The sequence below is a fragment of the Scomber japonicus genome, chromosome 4, assembly GCF_027409825.1.
Source record: "Scomber japonicus isolate fScoJap1 chromosome 4, fScoJap1.pri, whole genome shotgun sequence".
In the NCBI taxonomy this organism is placed as follows: Eukaryota; Metazoa; Chordata; class Actinopteri; order Scombriformes; family Scombridae; genus Scomber; species Scomber japonicus.
In genome coordinates, this window is record NC_070581.1 from 19,116,675 (window position 1) to 19,132,981 (window position 16,307).

Consider the following 16,307-nt stretch of genomic DNA (forward strand, 5'->3'; position numbering starts at 1 on the left):
ATGGGTGTGTCTGCAGGCTCCAGGCCAAGTCCCTGTGCACAGCAGCTGGGATCCTGCAATCCTCCCTTGGCCTTTTGACAACATATACACATACAACAGCAACAACACTGCAAGAAAAACCCAGCCAAAATCACTTCTTAATAAATTAGAAATTTCCTGTGTAGCATCTAAAAACAGCACATACAGTAGACCTACTTCAGACATACAGTAGACAAAACTGGTGCCAATTATAAACTCACCAACAGGTACCACTTTCTGTTATTCATTCAATCAGAGAAATAAATCACCAGATTTAGAAGATTTACAGCTGTATCATTGTGGTCAGTATCTCAACCCCACCCATCGGAGCAGAGGTTCAGGCTGTCCCCAAAATACTGCATTAAGCCTTCTTTTCTTCAGATTCAATCTACCTCTCAATCAGAACTATGCAGTGGTTCAAAGAAACATCTACAGATAGAAAGTGTGTATCTACCCTTTAACGTACTGTTCTGGTTCAGGAAAAATAAAGATAATCTCTGTAACAAAGAGCCTATTTACCATTTATTTATTTAAACACTCACTTGTATTTGCACTGATTCTTGTCAGTGTAGCTTTTGAAATATTGAATACAGAAAAATTTTATTAATTAATTAAAAGAAGCCAAATCAACACAGAAGGACATCATCACTTGCTGGCACAGAGGGTGATATAAAGACTGATGTGCCAGCATGGGTCCATCTGTCCTCAGGATAAAACTGTTACACATTCACTAACACGTATAGAGATGTCCAGACAGAGACTCATCATCGTCAAAGCAGTTCTACATAAAAAGTATATGATACAACTCTACTCTTCATGATAACAGAGGGTTCAAATTAACAGCAGGCCATACACTTAAACATATTTTTTGATCACATAAAATATTCATGCAGTATTCATTCATCCCCCACATTCATGGATTGATCAGATTGATTTGACTGTAAATAATCAAACAACCAACTGTCATTAGATTCTGTTTAAAAGTTGCTAAATCTTTACTGAAGTATATCGAATTACAGGAAAAAAACAAAATACAGAAATCTAGAAATCTAAAATAACCAGCAGTGGTCTGACTTTTGCAAAACAGTATATTTCCTTAGGAATTTATTACTCCTATAGCTGATTGAGAAAAAAACATGGCCTATAAAAGTTGCTCCATTATTCATGTGATTTTTCTGCCACTATATACGTAGTTTCTCATATCTCCTGAAACAAGAGAAACTGAAATAAAAGCAAATATTATTATCTCTTCCTGTTTCCATTTTTCTTTTTTCACAAGCAATATCATGTCATGTATGCATTACTTCCCCCTACAAGCATTCATGTGACTAAATTTTATAAAATCTGAAAGACCACTGCCTATTATAAAGATGTAACAGGCTATTTCCACACAAAGCAGAGCCAAAATGTTGAATACTGTCCTTTATTTTACCTCAAGAGCAATTAAACACATGTGCAGCCTCTTTCCTCTTACCCCACCCATCATGTCCCACTCACACAGTGGGGATTAAGCCTGTCTCATACAGAAATATGACGTTATTTTTTAGAAACCCTTTTTTGTGCCAGTTCTGTGCCCAAATATGGCCATCTGGTCTGACTCTCTATTACATATCACTAATCTCAGGTGCCGCACAAACAAACACACATACTTGCATGCACGCACACACAAACAGACCAAAATACTCCATGTAATGTAGTAAATGTCCACATCGGCTGTTGAAACAACCATATGACACAAGGTGTACCCCTTTTGATCCCTGAAGATCTTTCTCTCTCTCAGCAATAGCGTGGACAGCATGGACTCACTGCAACAAGTCTACAACTTTTTGTTAACCAGCTTGTGAAAAATATAACTGCTGATGCTCAATAAGAAAAATGGTAAATGTACTCACATACTTCACATACTGTATTTAAAGTTAGTTTCCACATGATCTCCCCATCTGCAAAAAAGACAAAAACATGTCTAATCCCTAAAACCAAATCTTTGCTCAATTGTGTGTTATAAACTTGTTGGGGGATTAAAAAACAGAGTGTGTGTGTGTGTGCAGGCTATAACAGATGGATGGAGGATGGAGGTGGAGATTTGAGGAGTTCTCTGGGAAATTAATGAGACACTTAAATACTCAAGGAATCTCAAATTAGATATTTACATTGACCTAAATCTCATTCTGTCTCCTGTAACAGTGGCAGGAACAGTGTAGACTAAACCATTGTCAGTCACCAAGTACTTGAAAGAAAGTTTGCTCATAGATAAAATATGGTTTGAACTTCAGTGGCTGCATGTAACCCATGAGGGAGAGACCAATGCAAACAGCAACAGTGCATAAAATGTTGGTGGCATTATTCAGGTGATTAGCTTTTCAATACACACTGAGCAATACAGTACTGCAGAAGCATGTTATCTCCTCTGGTCAGATGTTGGAAATGATAACTGGAACTTTTTTTTTTCCATTTCAAAGTTATAGTAGACACTCCTCTTTTTACTTCATTACCTTTTCATACCTTTCTTTGCTGCTTTCTCTGCAGATTAAGATTTTACATTAAGTCATTAAACACTATAGCAATAATAGCTGTTTATACTCTATATTACAATTAAACTTCCTGAATATATTTATATCTATATTTATATATAACTATAATTGATAATAGTTGCATACCAGGTAGAATTACAAACTGCACAAATTAATCAACTAAAAAAAATAAAAAAAATAATCAACTACCAGGAAATATTCAAAGATTGTTCACTGAAAGAGAGGGTTGCTATAATTTAAGGGGATTGTTTAAATTCAAATTCATTTTTCACACACACACACACACACACACACACGTTTTTGTATTTCTGTCTGTGGGGTGAGATTATGGAACAGTCTGAAATTAAAGCTCAAGGAATGTAGGCTAATCTAATCTAATATTATTTTGGAGAAATGCTGACACGATGATTTTCAGTAACAACTTTTTATACGTTCAATTAAAACCATAAAGTACAGTATGGAGATATTACATTGTGTTCAGTAGTAGGCTCTTCCTTTTCTGTTTGCATCAGTGTAAAGTTTTTATTCAGAAATATTTAGAGGAAAGCTGGGATTTCTCAGTTGATCCAGCGACAAACAGTAACGCCGCTTCTCCTGCGCGACTATGCAACAGCTGGTTGAATTAAAAAACCGCATCATAAACAATCTCACAGAAACCTTGTTGAGGCACTTGTTGAAACAGACTGTTTATGAAGAGGCAAGTCGCTTACCTTCATTTCCGTCACGAACAAACTTCCGGGCGTTGTTGATGAAAGTTTGGCGCTCCGGGCCGCGCCGGAGTCATGGTTAGTGCTCACTGACTCCACTGACCAAGGCGTGCATCCCGTCACCCCGGAGTCGACCGCACCGACAGAAGGCACGGTGGAGGTCACCCGGGGGCCAGATGTGGGAGTGATATAACAACAGCATGATTACGTTTAATTTGGCCAATTCCCTGCTTGCAAAATCCCTGTTTTTCTTCGTCCGCTTTATCTCGAAGAGAGCGAGAGAGAGGGAGAGAGAGAGAGAGCGAGAGGGAGAGAGAGAGAGAGAGAGAGAGAGAGAGAATTAAAAAGGGTTGTTTCCTAACCTCTGGCCAGCTGCTTTATGCTCTCTTGACTGCACCACCATCATGATCACTTTTTGTCATGTGTAATCCCAATGCTGAATGGAGCAAGGAACAGCTTTTATCACAACAAAATGTTCTTAAAGAAATTGTTCACATGTTTTCAAGATGCCCTCGTTTTCCTTTTGGTCCTCATCTCCTATCATTAAATTCAGCTCAAGATAGTATGAGGCTTCATTGGTCTGAGTTAGCATTAAGTGGGGATATTCCAAAATCAGTCCTTTAAGTATGAACTGTGCTTCCATGAGCCAGACACAGGAAGGATTTTAACTCAAAGCTGGATTTTTGTACTGAATAGTCTGTAACTTTGGAAGATAGTCGTTTGATTTTAGAACACTGCTGAAGACTAATTTCAGCTTCAAATGAATTTAAGAATTATTTTTTGCACAGGATGAGGATTGTGGATTTTTTCCTAGATCATGTACAGTGAGTTTATTGAAGAAGAGATCGTTTCCACCTACCAATAACTATTTCAATGTACAGTATGGGAATATATGGGTGTTGATTTAAAACAGACTTGAAAAAATGTGATCGTATCCTTTAATGCTCTGCTCTCCTCTGCATATTCACAAGTAGCCCGAGTACCTACAGCATGTTGCATTTTAAATAGGCTCTGCAGGTCAAAAGGGTAAACTTGCTGTGATTGAATATGATTGATTCACTGCATTGCTTACTATTAAATTAATTACCCATCATCACTGTTTAAATGGATGTGTCTGGCACTGACGTTCCCACTGGTTAACCTCTGGTCCTGCATGCAGCCTCAGGCATTGGAGAAGATGCCACTGTCTGGCTCATGTAAAGAGTCACATGGGCAGTACTACACAGTATGGATAGGCTTCCCTCTGCAGGCTCATGCTGGAAGTGCACTTTGACACACCCAAGTTGAAATGAAGGCATGTTTCAGACTTTTTTTCAATCACTAACACAATTTTTGACCGTTCTCCCAACTTCTAAAGTCATACATGGGCCATATCCTTCAATTTATTAAGCCTCATCCTCTACTGTTGACACATTTTTATTGATCAAATCACCACCCTATATATAGATCAGACATTCCCCACGGCATGTGTCTCATGCTAGTTTTCCAGGCTACACAGCCACAGGAGTCTGGCTGTTTATGCCTGTTTTCCGCATCTGTGTCCATATTCATGAGTTGCACCTGCCTTCTTCCAGGAAGCCTAGACTGCATGTCTCAACAGGCCTGATCTCCTGCTCTTCTCTCAATCAGTGACACTTCTCTGTTTTCTTTATTCCTTACGAAGCTGTTACTGCCAACATTCTGCATCAGTTCTGCTTTCCCACTGGAGTTACAAAAATAGGCCAAAGAGAGTAGGGGTAGGAAACTTCAAAGACAAAGCTGGAGTGATGACAAGGGGGAAGAGAAAGGATGCTGGGAAGAGTTTGTACAAGTCTGATAAACTAGGTTTTCAGTTTTGTCAGGAGAATAAAAAAATTTACTTGTTCATCGTATTTTGCCTTAATTTGATTTCAAGCCCCCTCTTCCCTACTTGATGCTGATTAGTGATGAGCAAAGAAGCAGGTAGAAGGTTAAAAGTGTGGGTCACTCTCCAGTCATAACACAGATTTCTGTCTATTCTCTGACTGTTGGAAAACTATTGTGTGTGTGTGTGTGTGTGTGTGTGTGTGTGTGTGTGTGTGTGTGTGTGTGTGTGTGTGTGTGTGTGTGTGTGTGTGTGTCCAGTAGTTTTAAATTGTGCTTTTAAGGAAAGGCAGATTCAACTTCAACCTGAAACTTGAGTAAAAACACACCTCCAGAAAGACACATATCAAATGGGATCCACACAATGATGGAGAAACAGGAAAAAGGAATGGAGACCAGGAGGGATTTTAGAACATGGTTATAGAGTTTTTGAATTATTTATGTGGGTGGGATATTTTAAGCCCTCCATATCATGTCTGTGAGCAATGAGTGGCGGAGGTACAGAGACAGGGAGAGGAAGTGGGTATCATTTGCCTGTTTCCTCACTGTGGTGACACAGGCACACACACACACACACACACACACACTGTGTTTCAGTCATAGAGTGGTTGACTCATTTTACTGTAATAAAGGAAAAACAGCAGAACCACAGAACGGCTGTGTTAAAAAATATATAAAAAGAAAGAAAGTAATCATCACTGTTTAAATGGATGTGTCTGGCACTGACATTCCCACTGGTTAACCTCTGGTCCTGCATGCAGCCCCAGGCATTGGAGAAGATGCCACTGTCTGGCTCATGACGGAGTATGGATGTAAAGAGTCACATGGGCAGGACTACACAGTATGGATAGGCTTCCCTCTGCAGGCTCATGCTGGAAGTGCACTTTGACACACCCAAGTTGAAATGAAGGCAGGTTTCAGACTTTTTTTCAATCACTGACACATTTTTTGACCGTTCTCCCAACTTCTAAAGTCATACATGGGCCATATCCTCCAATTTATTAAGCCTCATCCTCTACTGTTGACACATTTTTATTTATCAAATCGTCACCCTACTGTATCAGACATTCCCCACGGCATGTGTCTCATGCTAGTTTTCCAGGCTACACAGCCACAGGAGCCTGGCTGTTTATGCCTGTTATCAGCATCTGCGCCCACACACGCACACACACACACACACACACACACACACACACACACACACACACGCACACACACACACTTCTCCACATGGACTCATACAAAGAACCATAAAATATTCCATGTTTATCAGCACATTGTAACACCAGTAGACAAGAATGGTCTCTTGTGAATGGGTTCACTGTGGTTTACGGGAATCGAGATTTTTGGTTGTGATGTGTCCATGCTGGTAATAGTTTTTGACAGTTTTTCAGTCATAGAGTGGCTGACTCATTTTACTGTAATAAAGGAAAAAAAGCAGAACCACAGAACGGCTGTGTTAAAAAATATATAAAAAGAAAGAAAGTAAAGAGCAGAAAGATGTGTCACTCCTCTGTGTTTCTCTGTTTTAGTTGCAATTTTTTTCTTTTTTTTTTCCTTTTTGACTGAACTACAAAACCTTGTGGAATTGCATTATCATGGCAGATGTTAAACCCACAAAGATAAAGGGTTGATTTGTCTGTCCTGTAATGTCACATCTAGGTTTAGGGTTGCATACCTCAAACAGTCTTATTTAGCACAGTTTGACAACTAAACATTTAAATATGAATGGTACAATTAGTAGGCAGTATACTCAACACTTTTATGAATAAAGAGGAAATAAAAATGATCACAGATTTAGCTTTTTAGCAAATGCCGTGCAGACATAGTATCAAAGCTGCAAAGCATGCCACACAGTTTTAGTTTACTAGTATTGCAGAAAGATGAAAATATGAAAGCTTAGTCAAAATTGAGAAAACAATGCACTTTCCATGCCTCTTCATGGACACTAGGGGGCAGATAGGAAAACAGTAAGGGACTGAATGAATGGATAGTTCTGTGAGTTACTTGCTGAATGCATGGCCCATAAACACAAAAAGTCAATTGTGAACTTAACAGAGGAGGCAACCATTGAAGGAAGCACTTTATCTTTCCACCTAACCAGTAGATATCTACATGACAAACTGAAATAACTATTTACAGATTTACCTCAGAAATGTCTCAAAACTAGTGTTCATTAAAAAGAAATAAATCTAGAGAGAAAAAGGTTTGTATGACATTATGATAGTAGTTCACTGCTACTACCGCAAGGCTCAGCTTCATTTCTTTAGGTCATTGATAAAAGCAGCAGGTTTCCCAGACATAACTGTTTGTTATTTAAGACACACACAGTTAGCATGGCTAATAAACATTTTTATTAAATAAAGATATCTTTGCCCACTTTCTAATTTGGTACCCATTAGTTGAATGTGGTGTCTTCATTTTTTCCTTCAAACTTTTATACACACTCGTATAATTATGGGGTCTTTTTTGCAGCCCACAGAGAGCTTGTCTGAAGTGTAGCAGATACTGTATATCTGATAAGCTTTATATATGGAAGATATAGTATTGTTTGTGGTAATGTATTAAGTTACACTATTTTTAAAGAACAATTCGTGATATAAGATATTTTCTTGGCAGTTTTCTCTCTGAAGATCACGGCAGTGTTTGCAATGCCATGTATATACATTAGTTTTGTTATGCCTCTCAAACATTACTCTGTGCCATGTGCTTTGTGTTGCTTCCATGTTAAATTTTGTCATTGGCTGAAGTAAAGACAGATGATACGATAAAGAAGAAAAGATCATCAATTGAAATAAAACATCAGTTGGTAATCTTATCTACTGGACAAATTAACTGAGGGTGTTTGTGCATTTTACATTATTTATAAAAACAGTTTTGAAATTCCTTACTGTGTTTTTTGAAATGCAAGGGTTTCTTAGCTGAAATTGGTAACATTTCGCCTTGTAAAACAGAGCTCTTTAAATCATTACACAGTATAGGCTTTTACTTATATGACACAGATATCTTAAAGTCTACATCGAAGAGCCTTACAGCACTATGGTTAGCTGTAACTAAACATATATGATGGAGAGCAGTCTAAAGAATGTAGGCCAAACCCGTAAATCAATTCTGCTCATTAAACACATCGATGGACTGGAGGTCCCTAGTGGTGTTTTTCTTTTCTCATATGTTCACCTCCTCTTCAAAATCTAACCCTGCCCTCAATCCACCCCCTCTATTATTCTCTTCCTCTTTCAAACATGCATCCGTCTGGCAAGCAATGTGTTTTATTTAGACCTTTTTGACTTTTTTTATTTTTTAATTTTTTTAAAATAATTTTTAAATTCCAGTTCACGTTATTTAAAAACTATTTATTTAGTTTCTTCCTTTTTGTTCAACAAAAAATACAGATCCAGCAAAAAAAAAACAACAAAAGTCTCGGTCCTCCACATTGCAAATATACACAATTCTTCTATTTAACTATTTAAAGAAAGAAGGAGATATTTCCTATAAACAGAGAGGAAATCTGCCATATGCACTATCAATAGAAGAGGTAAAGACAGGGGGCTTCCACTGTTGGGACAGGAATAATGAAAGAAAGGGGCTTCTCCTCCTCCATATGCACACACGTAAATGAACAGATCTTCACAGTACACACAGAGGTTTCCTCTATGGAACCTGGTCGGCTATAAAGCAAGTTCAGGTTGACAGGCCATTAAGTGGGCTCTGTATTAGGTTATAAATCAGATCATACTGTAATGGGCAAATGTTCACAGCATGTGAGGCATCACTTGGTCTACTCGGTATTGCCTCATACAACATACAAATACAAGTGCACTTGTGTCCATCAAAATGACAGGCCTCAAGACGAAATAGGCTTAACTGTTAATATATCAGTTTTATTATTTTCTTGTAGGTGCTTTAAATCATTAAATGAACTGTGCCTACAAAATGAGTCTGGACAAAAACGGGGAACATCCTCTCTTGCATTGTAAGATAAACCACAGATTGTGATATAGGTGGCATATTGGCCTTCTGGCGGGCTTTAAGAGAACTTGAGCAAAGCTCCTTTTACAGCAATCAGTGGATCAATATCTATCAGTTATCTGGAAGGTTGCCAAGCTACTGTCCTTAGCTGACATATGGGAATCTAGTCAACCTAGAAGACCAGAGGGAGCATTACCCCTCCTAATACATGTCTGAGAGGAGAATCAGATCACCCACTGTGCATTACTTTGTTGCTTAGAGGCACTGGAGAAGCAGTGATGGAAAAACAGAGAGAGAAAATGTGTGGGAAATGAAATATGAGAGAGGCAAATAATAGAGAGAGGTGAAGCCAGAACAAACTCAAGCAGCAGTGATGAGAGCACAAGGGAGTTACAACAAGAGGAGAGACAAACATTTCCAGCCACTAGGAAGTATGAGACACTACTGAATGACACGGATACTACAGACAGTATTTGTACTTGTCCCACTCCACGTTGAACCAGGAGTCAAGAGCATTTTACTCTCTGCTCTCCTTCTAAATCTCTCTGCCTCACTTTCCTCCTTCCTGCTTTTTATAAATAGACCACTTTGCTTTCTCAGTAAACCACTGAGAGTATAAGGTCCACTTATGGGAAGCAGGACACAATACCATTGAGAAGGTGAAGGCCAATTGAATTGATATACCTCCTGTAATGGATAGGAGTGTCAGTGGTGCTTTCATAAATGTATGCTGTAGATATATTTCAGTTTTCATTACCCATGGGGTTATTCTCTTTGCATGTTCTTATTAATTCTGTACTTTCTGGATAAACATTATAAAGTTAGAAATCACTGGCCCAACCACCTGGAATATCGATTTGGGCTTTTATGACAATATGGGCATCATTATGATACAAAGTGATCTAAATCCCCAATTTGAACTACACATCCATTTGTTTTTGTAAAAAGATATCTGTCTTTTTGTTTAACACAAGGCCCATTGTAAAACATTCTGCATCACATGAGAAAGACACAACAGCAGCTTGAGGTTATCATAAAGATGGTATTGTTATATCATCATCAAGACCATTATTATTCATAATAGTTTCATAATTTACAATTATTTTGAATGATAACAGAATCTCTCTATAGATAATTTCTATTCAATTGATTTATATCCATTGGAAGTCCTTGTGAAGGGCATCGCAAGTGTCAAATCTATATTTCCTTTGTGTGTAACAATGGACAGTTTGCGTCATAGTCTTACAATGGTAGAAAAAACACAGGCTTATACAAACAGTATAAGAGTATAGACCACTATTAACAGAGGCCACAATACAGTGAAGGAGCTGAAGATTTGTGATAAGCAAATAGAGGAGGCTAGAGAAAGGCTAGAGGAAGTGGTCTAAGTAGAAAGTGAATTGAGGTGGTTGGCTAGGGGTACAAATATAAAGACAGAATCTATTTGTCCAAGGCTTGCATGTGCATTTTAGTCAGACTTCAGCCCCTGCACTGTGTGAGGCTCAAAGGTGACCTAATGATGACATTCACATAGAAAAACATAGTGAAAAACCCCGATCAACTATACAGTGTCTGATGACACAAATAAGATAATAAGATAATAAGAATCTCATAGAAATTATATTTCCTTTTTGATTTTTTAATATACTTCCATCCAATGTCCCTGAAGCATACCAAACCTAAAAGATAATTCACCTACAGGACAACTTTAGTTTCTTAGACTACTTCAGCAAGCATACATTTTGATTCCCTGCTACACAGGAATCTGAACATGGCAGAAGCTCATTTTAAAGCTGAAGCTTTAGGCATTTTAAGACATCATTGAAAGCAGCTCTTAGATACATTGTTTACATGGCTACATGTGTTGATCACCAGCAGTAGTTTGAAGTCCATTCACTTTGTGGCCGTGATGTTTGATAGAAGCACAGGTGTCTGTCCTGATAACAGAGGTGACCATGAAGGTATATGTTAACAGGCAGTGTGTGTAAACTGGCTGTATGTTTAAAAGTCTGTGGATGTGTATCAAGTGTCCTCTTGTCTGTGTGAAGTACAGCAAAGATGTGTTTTTTGTTGTGTTCAGATTATCCTGATGTGCCGTCATGTTGGTTTCTCCCAAGAGAATGTTTTTGTCTTGACAGAGAGTGTCACTTCAGTAGTGTGCTTGGTAACAAGAGTGGAAAAGACAGCAGTCCAAGCAAAGCCTTCAGGTCACATAAAGTCACATAGGTGTTCCCACACATAAAAGCTGTTAGGAGAAATAACAGTATACATCAGAGTAAAAAGCAAAAGAGGGTGTTGGCAGTGTTTATATAACTTTCAATATATTTTTCTTCCCTCTTTTTCCTCTCCACAATTCCCTGTAACTGGCCTCAGCTGATAATGTAGCTTATCTCAAAAGTCAACACATGCTTGTAGATCTCATCTCTAGTGAGCGTGGCTAAAACATTCCCCTCTGTTTACTTGTTGTATATACTATATGCATCTGTTGAATATATATATACACAGGCTGTAACCAGTGTGCTGAAATGGAAAAGAATGTACAGAGCACCATAATCAGTCTGGCCACGAGTCAGAAAGAGCAGATAACTGCCCGCAAGTTGACTTTGAGAGCTACATGCTCAACTTGTATCTAAAAGCTCTGTTTTTCTCATAATCTCTTTGTGTGTCTGTCTCTACAACACACGTATACATACACACACACACACACACACACACACACACACACAGACAACACACTACACACTGAGCGTGATGGACCTATATCAGAGATAGGGGCACTCAGACAGTCCCTTGGAGCATTATGATACACTTGGCTGAGCAAAAAGTCTGACTGACCAACTGTTTGAGTCTCTGTGCATTCACTGTGGCGGCAGTAGATAGTAGGTAGCTGTTGTTGTGCTTTCACTATGAGACACATTTACTGGGTTGTGCCTGACACTGATTATATAGACAATCAAGCTAAACGGAGCAAGACGCAAATTTCTGAACTGTGGGTAATATGTTTAGCTCTCCCTGTGGCTCTGGACTCTCTATTTCACCAAACTTCTTATTTCCTCTCACATTTAACCCACTGTTACTTTCTCAATCTTCCTTACATTTCAAATGGCAAACAAATCTCTCTTGGGCACACAAACCCCTTTGGATAAATACTTCACAGGGATTTCAAATAGCGACAGCAAGAGGGTGCATATGCAATGTATCACACATCTACTGCAAGACGCTTGTCTTTCATATATTGAACTATACTGCCAGTACCTATAGCAATATTGGAATATATTTAAGTCAATTTGCTTTTTAAGTATTATTCATACTAATCCATGCTACAATGAATACTTTTAAGGACATGCAGCACTACAATAGCAGAACAGCATCTTTTTGATAAAAAGTTGAAGGACACAGCCTAGGTCCTGTATTAGAATATGGGCAAAATTCACAATGTAATGACTGTTTAAGCTGCATGGGTACAAATAAAACCTTAAATGAATAAATACCAAGAAAATAATAAATCGCTTTTACAATCTAAGATAAGCCCGGTAGCAGCAATTTGACCTGATAATTGACACTTGTTGTAGAGTGAAATAATTGCAAAATATTTGAGTTGAACTTGTTCCAGAGGCAGACAAACTCACTAATTTTGATCTATTGGTTAAGGGGAGAAATGTATGGGAGAGAGGGCATGCCAGGATAAATTGATGATGCTAAACCCTTTATCGATTTAAATTAGCTAAGAGCAATCAATTTTGTTAGTATTGCTAATGAGCATCTGATATTATAAACAAGCCTACAGTACATTGCTTCTTAATAATTAACCAGCAAGACTGAATAATATGAAGCTGGTATTGCTGGTATTAGACCTTAAAGGTCTCCTAAATTAATTTCAGTTGACCTAGTTGACCTCATGCTGTGGTCGAGCCTTTATAATTGTTAACTTTTAAGGTTAATGCATTTAAAGCCTTAATCAATTATACATCAAACCAGTTAACTTTGCTGCCATGAACCTTAAACTGTTAGAAAACTGTCTTCTGACAAAAACAACTACCTAAATCTCACTTGAGTTGGGTCCTTAATCTCATTTTGTGTAGGCTATGTCTACAAACATGGAATGCTATGAAGTTGACAACAGCAAAGTTTATGCTGGGCAGTGGTGTCAAACTTAACAGTACTTACTGTACATCTGTTACAGTGGATCCAGGTGGCAGCTAAAGAGACACTTAAAGGTACAGTTAAAAAGATGGAGAAATAGGCACTCACGCAGAACACTTAGATAATATTCACTACCTTTCCTTCCATGTTGGGTGTTTCTAGTATATAAAATGTAGGTGCTCATCCTATGAGAGTTGAAAAGCACGCATTCATCTTATTGCCAAAGAAACACACATTGATAAAGAAAAGTAAAATATACAAACACCAATAAATAAACAAGACAGTCACTCCGTTTAGAGAGACATTTCTTCCATCCACCTGCTGGCCTGCATTGGCTGAAAACAAAAAAAGGCAAAGTCTTGGTATGTGTACATGCAGTAAATCCACTTGAGCTTGAGCTCTTGTGGTCCAGAAGTATAGCACAGCAATGTCATCTATCTGTTGTTCGCTTCAGAGGCTACTGGTGTGTACTAGGTAATATATAGTGAGGGCCAAGGGAGGAATGCCAGTGCACTAAGGGTCCTTTGAATTAAGCTTTTTTTCACATGAAGCAACACTTGGCCATATGGCCAAAAGTGTATTAGTATCACTGTGTCTCTTTCTCTCTCCCTCTTACTGAATTCAGTTTTCCCATGTTACAATGGCTGTGATCTCAGCGATTCTGTTTTTCTCTGAGTCAGGACCTTGGCAGTTAGAGCAGCAGAAATTGCTCATGAATGCTGATAGTATAGCCTGTTAAGTTAATTATGTGTTAAATAAATGTTGCACTGATTTAAATCTTTGTTGGTGTGCACCCCCACCCACAACCCCCCCGGCAGTTTGAGAAGGAATGTAGAAACAGCTGGTCCCTTTATGTTGTTAATATAGATTATTACTGGTTAGGCTACTATTTGGCTACTTTTGCGAGCAGGACGACTACTGTCACATAGGTAAGACTAACTCCATGCAGACACAGACAATGTCCCAAATAAGACAGATGGCAGTTCTATGATATGCTCTCATAGGTCCCTCAGATGTGGGAGAACACTAGGGTCTCTCTGCTGACCTTTTCTCCAAGTTAATCTCACTCATTTGCTCTGGACACCTATACTGGGTGCCATATATTGGTCAGTACAAAGAGCCACATTTTCATCCTCCTGTTACAGTCCCTACAGACCCCAGCTTAAGTTAACCATCTACAGCAGCTGACATTATACATCTGTACGCATCTTAGTGATGTTTACATAGTTAGTGTTGGCCAGGGTGCAGTTTCCTGTTTTCATCGCCTCTGGTCTGAAGTCCTCAGTGCTGTGGTTAACGGCCTCCTGGATCTCCACATAGTCGGATTTACTGAGAGTGGATCCACTGCCGCTCCGACCACTCTTCTTTAGATCCTCAGCTGAGTTGACTTTAGGCACGCTTGGAATATTCAGATACTGTGCCTGTTCCTCACCCTCTGTCTCTCTGTGGTAGAAGTAGTTGAAGTTCGACACAATGACAGGGACAGGCAGGGCAATAGTCAGGACACCAGCGATTGCGCAGAGAGACCCCACAATCTTGCCTCCAATGGTAGTTGGGACCATATCTCCATAGCCCACAGTGGTCATGGAAACCACTGCCCACCAAAAGGCCTCAGGGATGCTGCTGAATTGGGAATGTGGCTCGTCTGCTTCGGCAAAGTAGACAGCACTGGAGAAGAGGATCACACCGATGAACAAGAAGAAGATGAGGAGGCCCAGCTCACGCATACTGGCTTTCAGAGTCTGCCCCAAGATCTGGAGCCCCTTGGAATGACGTGATAGTTTGAAGATACGAAACACTCTGACTAGACGAATGACACGGAGAATGGCCAAAGACATAGCCTGCTGGCCTGCTTGGCTGTCCTCTGGTCTCTCTGCTAGCTCTGTGCCCAAGGTGATGAAGTAGGGAATGATTGCCACAATATCAATTATGTTCATAATGTTGCCAAAAAATCCAGCTTTACTTGGACAGGCAAAGAACCTGACTAGGAACTCAAAAGAGAACCAGATGATGCAGAGGGTCTCCACAATGAAGAAAGGATCTGTAAAATATGTAGAGCTGTCAAAGGTTGAGGTGGCATTGGACATAGATTGGAGAGGAAAACTGTACATCTCCTCATCGTCATTTCGGAAAACTGGCAGTGTCTCCAGACAGAAGCTGACAATAGAGATAAGAATTACCATGACAGAGATGATGGCAATGATACGAGCAGGACCTGAGCTCTCTGGGTACTCAAACAGCAGCCAGACTTGTCTCTGAAACTCATTGTCTGGCAGAGGCCGCTCCTCTTCCTTTATGAAACCTTCATCCTCTCTGAAAATTTCCATAGCCTCCTCACCCAATTCATAAAACCGGATCTCCTCAGAAAAAATATCCAGGGTCACATTAACAGGCCGGCGCAGCCTCCCTCCTGATTGGTAATAATATAGAATAGCATCAAAACTTGGTCTATTCCGGTCAAAAAAGTACTCGTTTCGAAGAGGATCAAAATACCTCATCCGTTTCTTGGGATCGCCCAGCAGTGTCTCTGGAAACTGGGACAATGTTTTGAGTTGCGTTTCAAAGCGTAAGCCCGAGATGTTGATGACCACCCTCTCACAGCACTCATGATCCGGCTCCGGGTCATATTGGTCATGAGGCTGACCCGGATGCGCTGCTGCTTCGTCCACAGGGTCGCCGGTCGCAACCGTCATGCTGGAGGGAGATGGGACCTGCAGCTTTCAGAAAGGGTGGGGCCACGTCAGGCCACAAAGAGATTAAGGCGCCACACACTTGTGGGTTCAGATACAGGCAGATCTGCCTGTGAGGAGCTAAAAAACAGGACAGAAGGCAGAGAAATGCTGCAGTTTTAATTTGATTACCAAGTGTGCCATGTTTTTGTCTTTTGCATTGGATGAGCATGAATCATTTTAAGCAAACAAATTCATAAAACAAATTACATTCATTAGTATATCTTCCTGACCAAGTTTTTATAATTTACTGATATTACTATTTCAAGATCTTACTGCAAACAGTCAGCCACAGGACCAGTTGAAAATAACCATCAGTGGGGGCCAACCATTTGAGCACATTGGCTCCATTGTGTCTATGTGTATTA

At 39.4% G+C, this 16,307-nt stretch overlaps 1 protein-coding gene across 1 annotated transcript; it reads right to left on the bottom strand.

The window, feature by feature from the left end:
• Positions 1 to 14,400: 14,400 nt before the first annotated feature.
• Positions 14,401 to 15,903, bottom strand: kcna2b (potassium voltage-gated channel, shaker-related subfamily, member 2b). The gene has a single exon (XM_053318268.1). The coding sequence runs from the start codon at positions 15,901 to 15,903 to the stop codon at positions 14,401 to 14,403; it is 1,503 nt and encodes a 500-aa protein (XP_053174243.1).
• Positions 15,904 to 16,307: the final 404 nt, after the last annotated feature.

What these genes read in the sequence shown, in the direction of transcription:
- kcna2b (XM_053318268.1), bottom strand. Translation starts at nt 15,903, where the DNA reads ATGACGGTTGCGACCGGCGACCCTGTGGACGAAGCAGCAGCGCATCCG.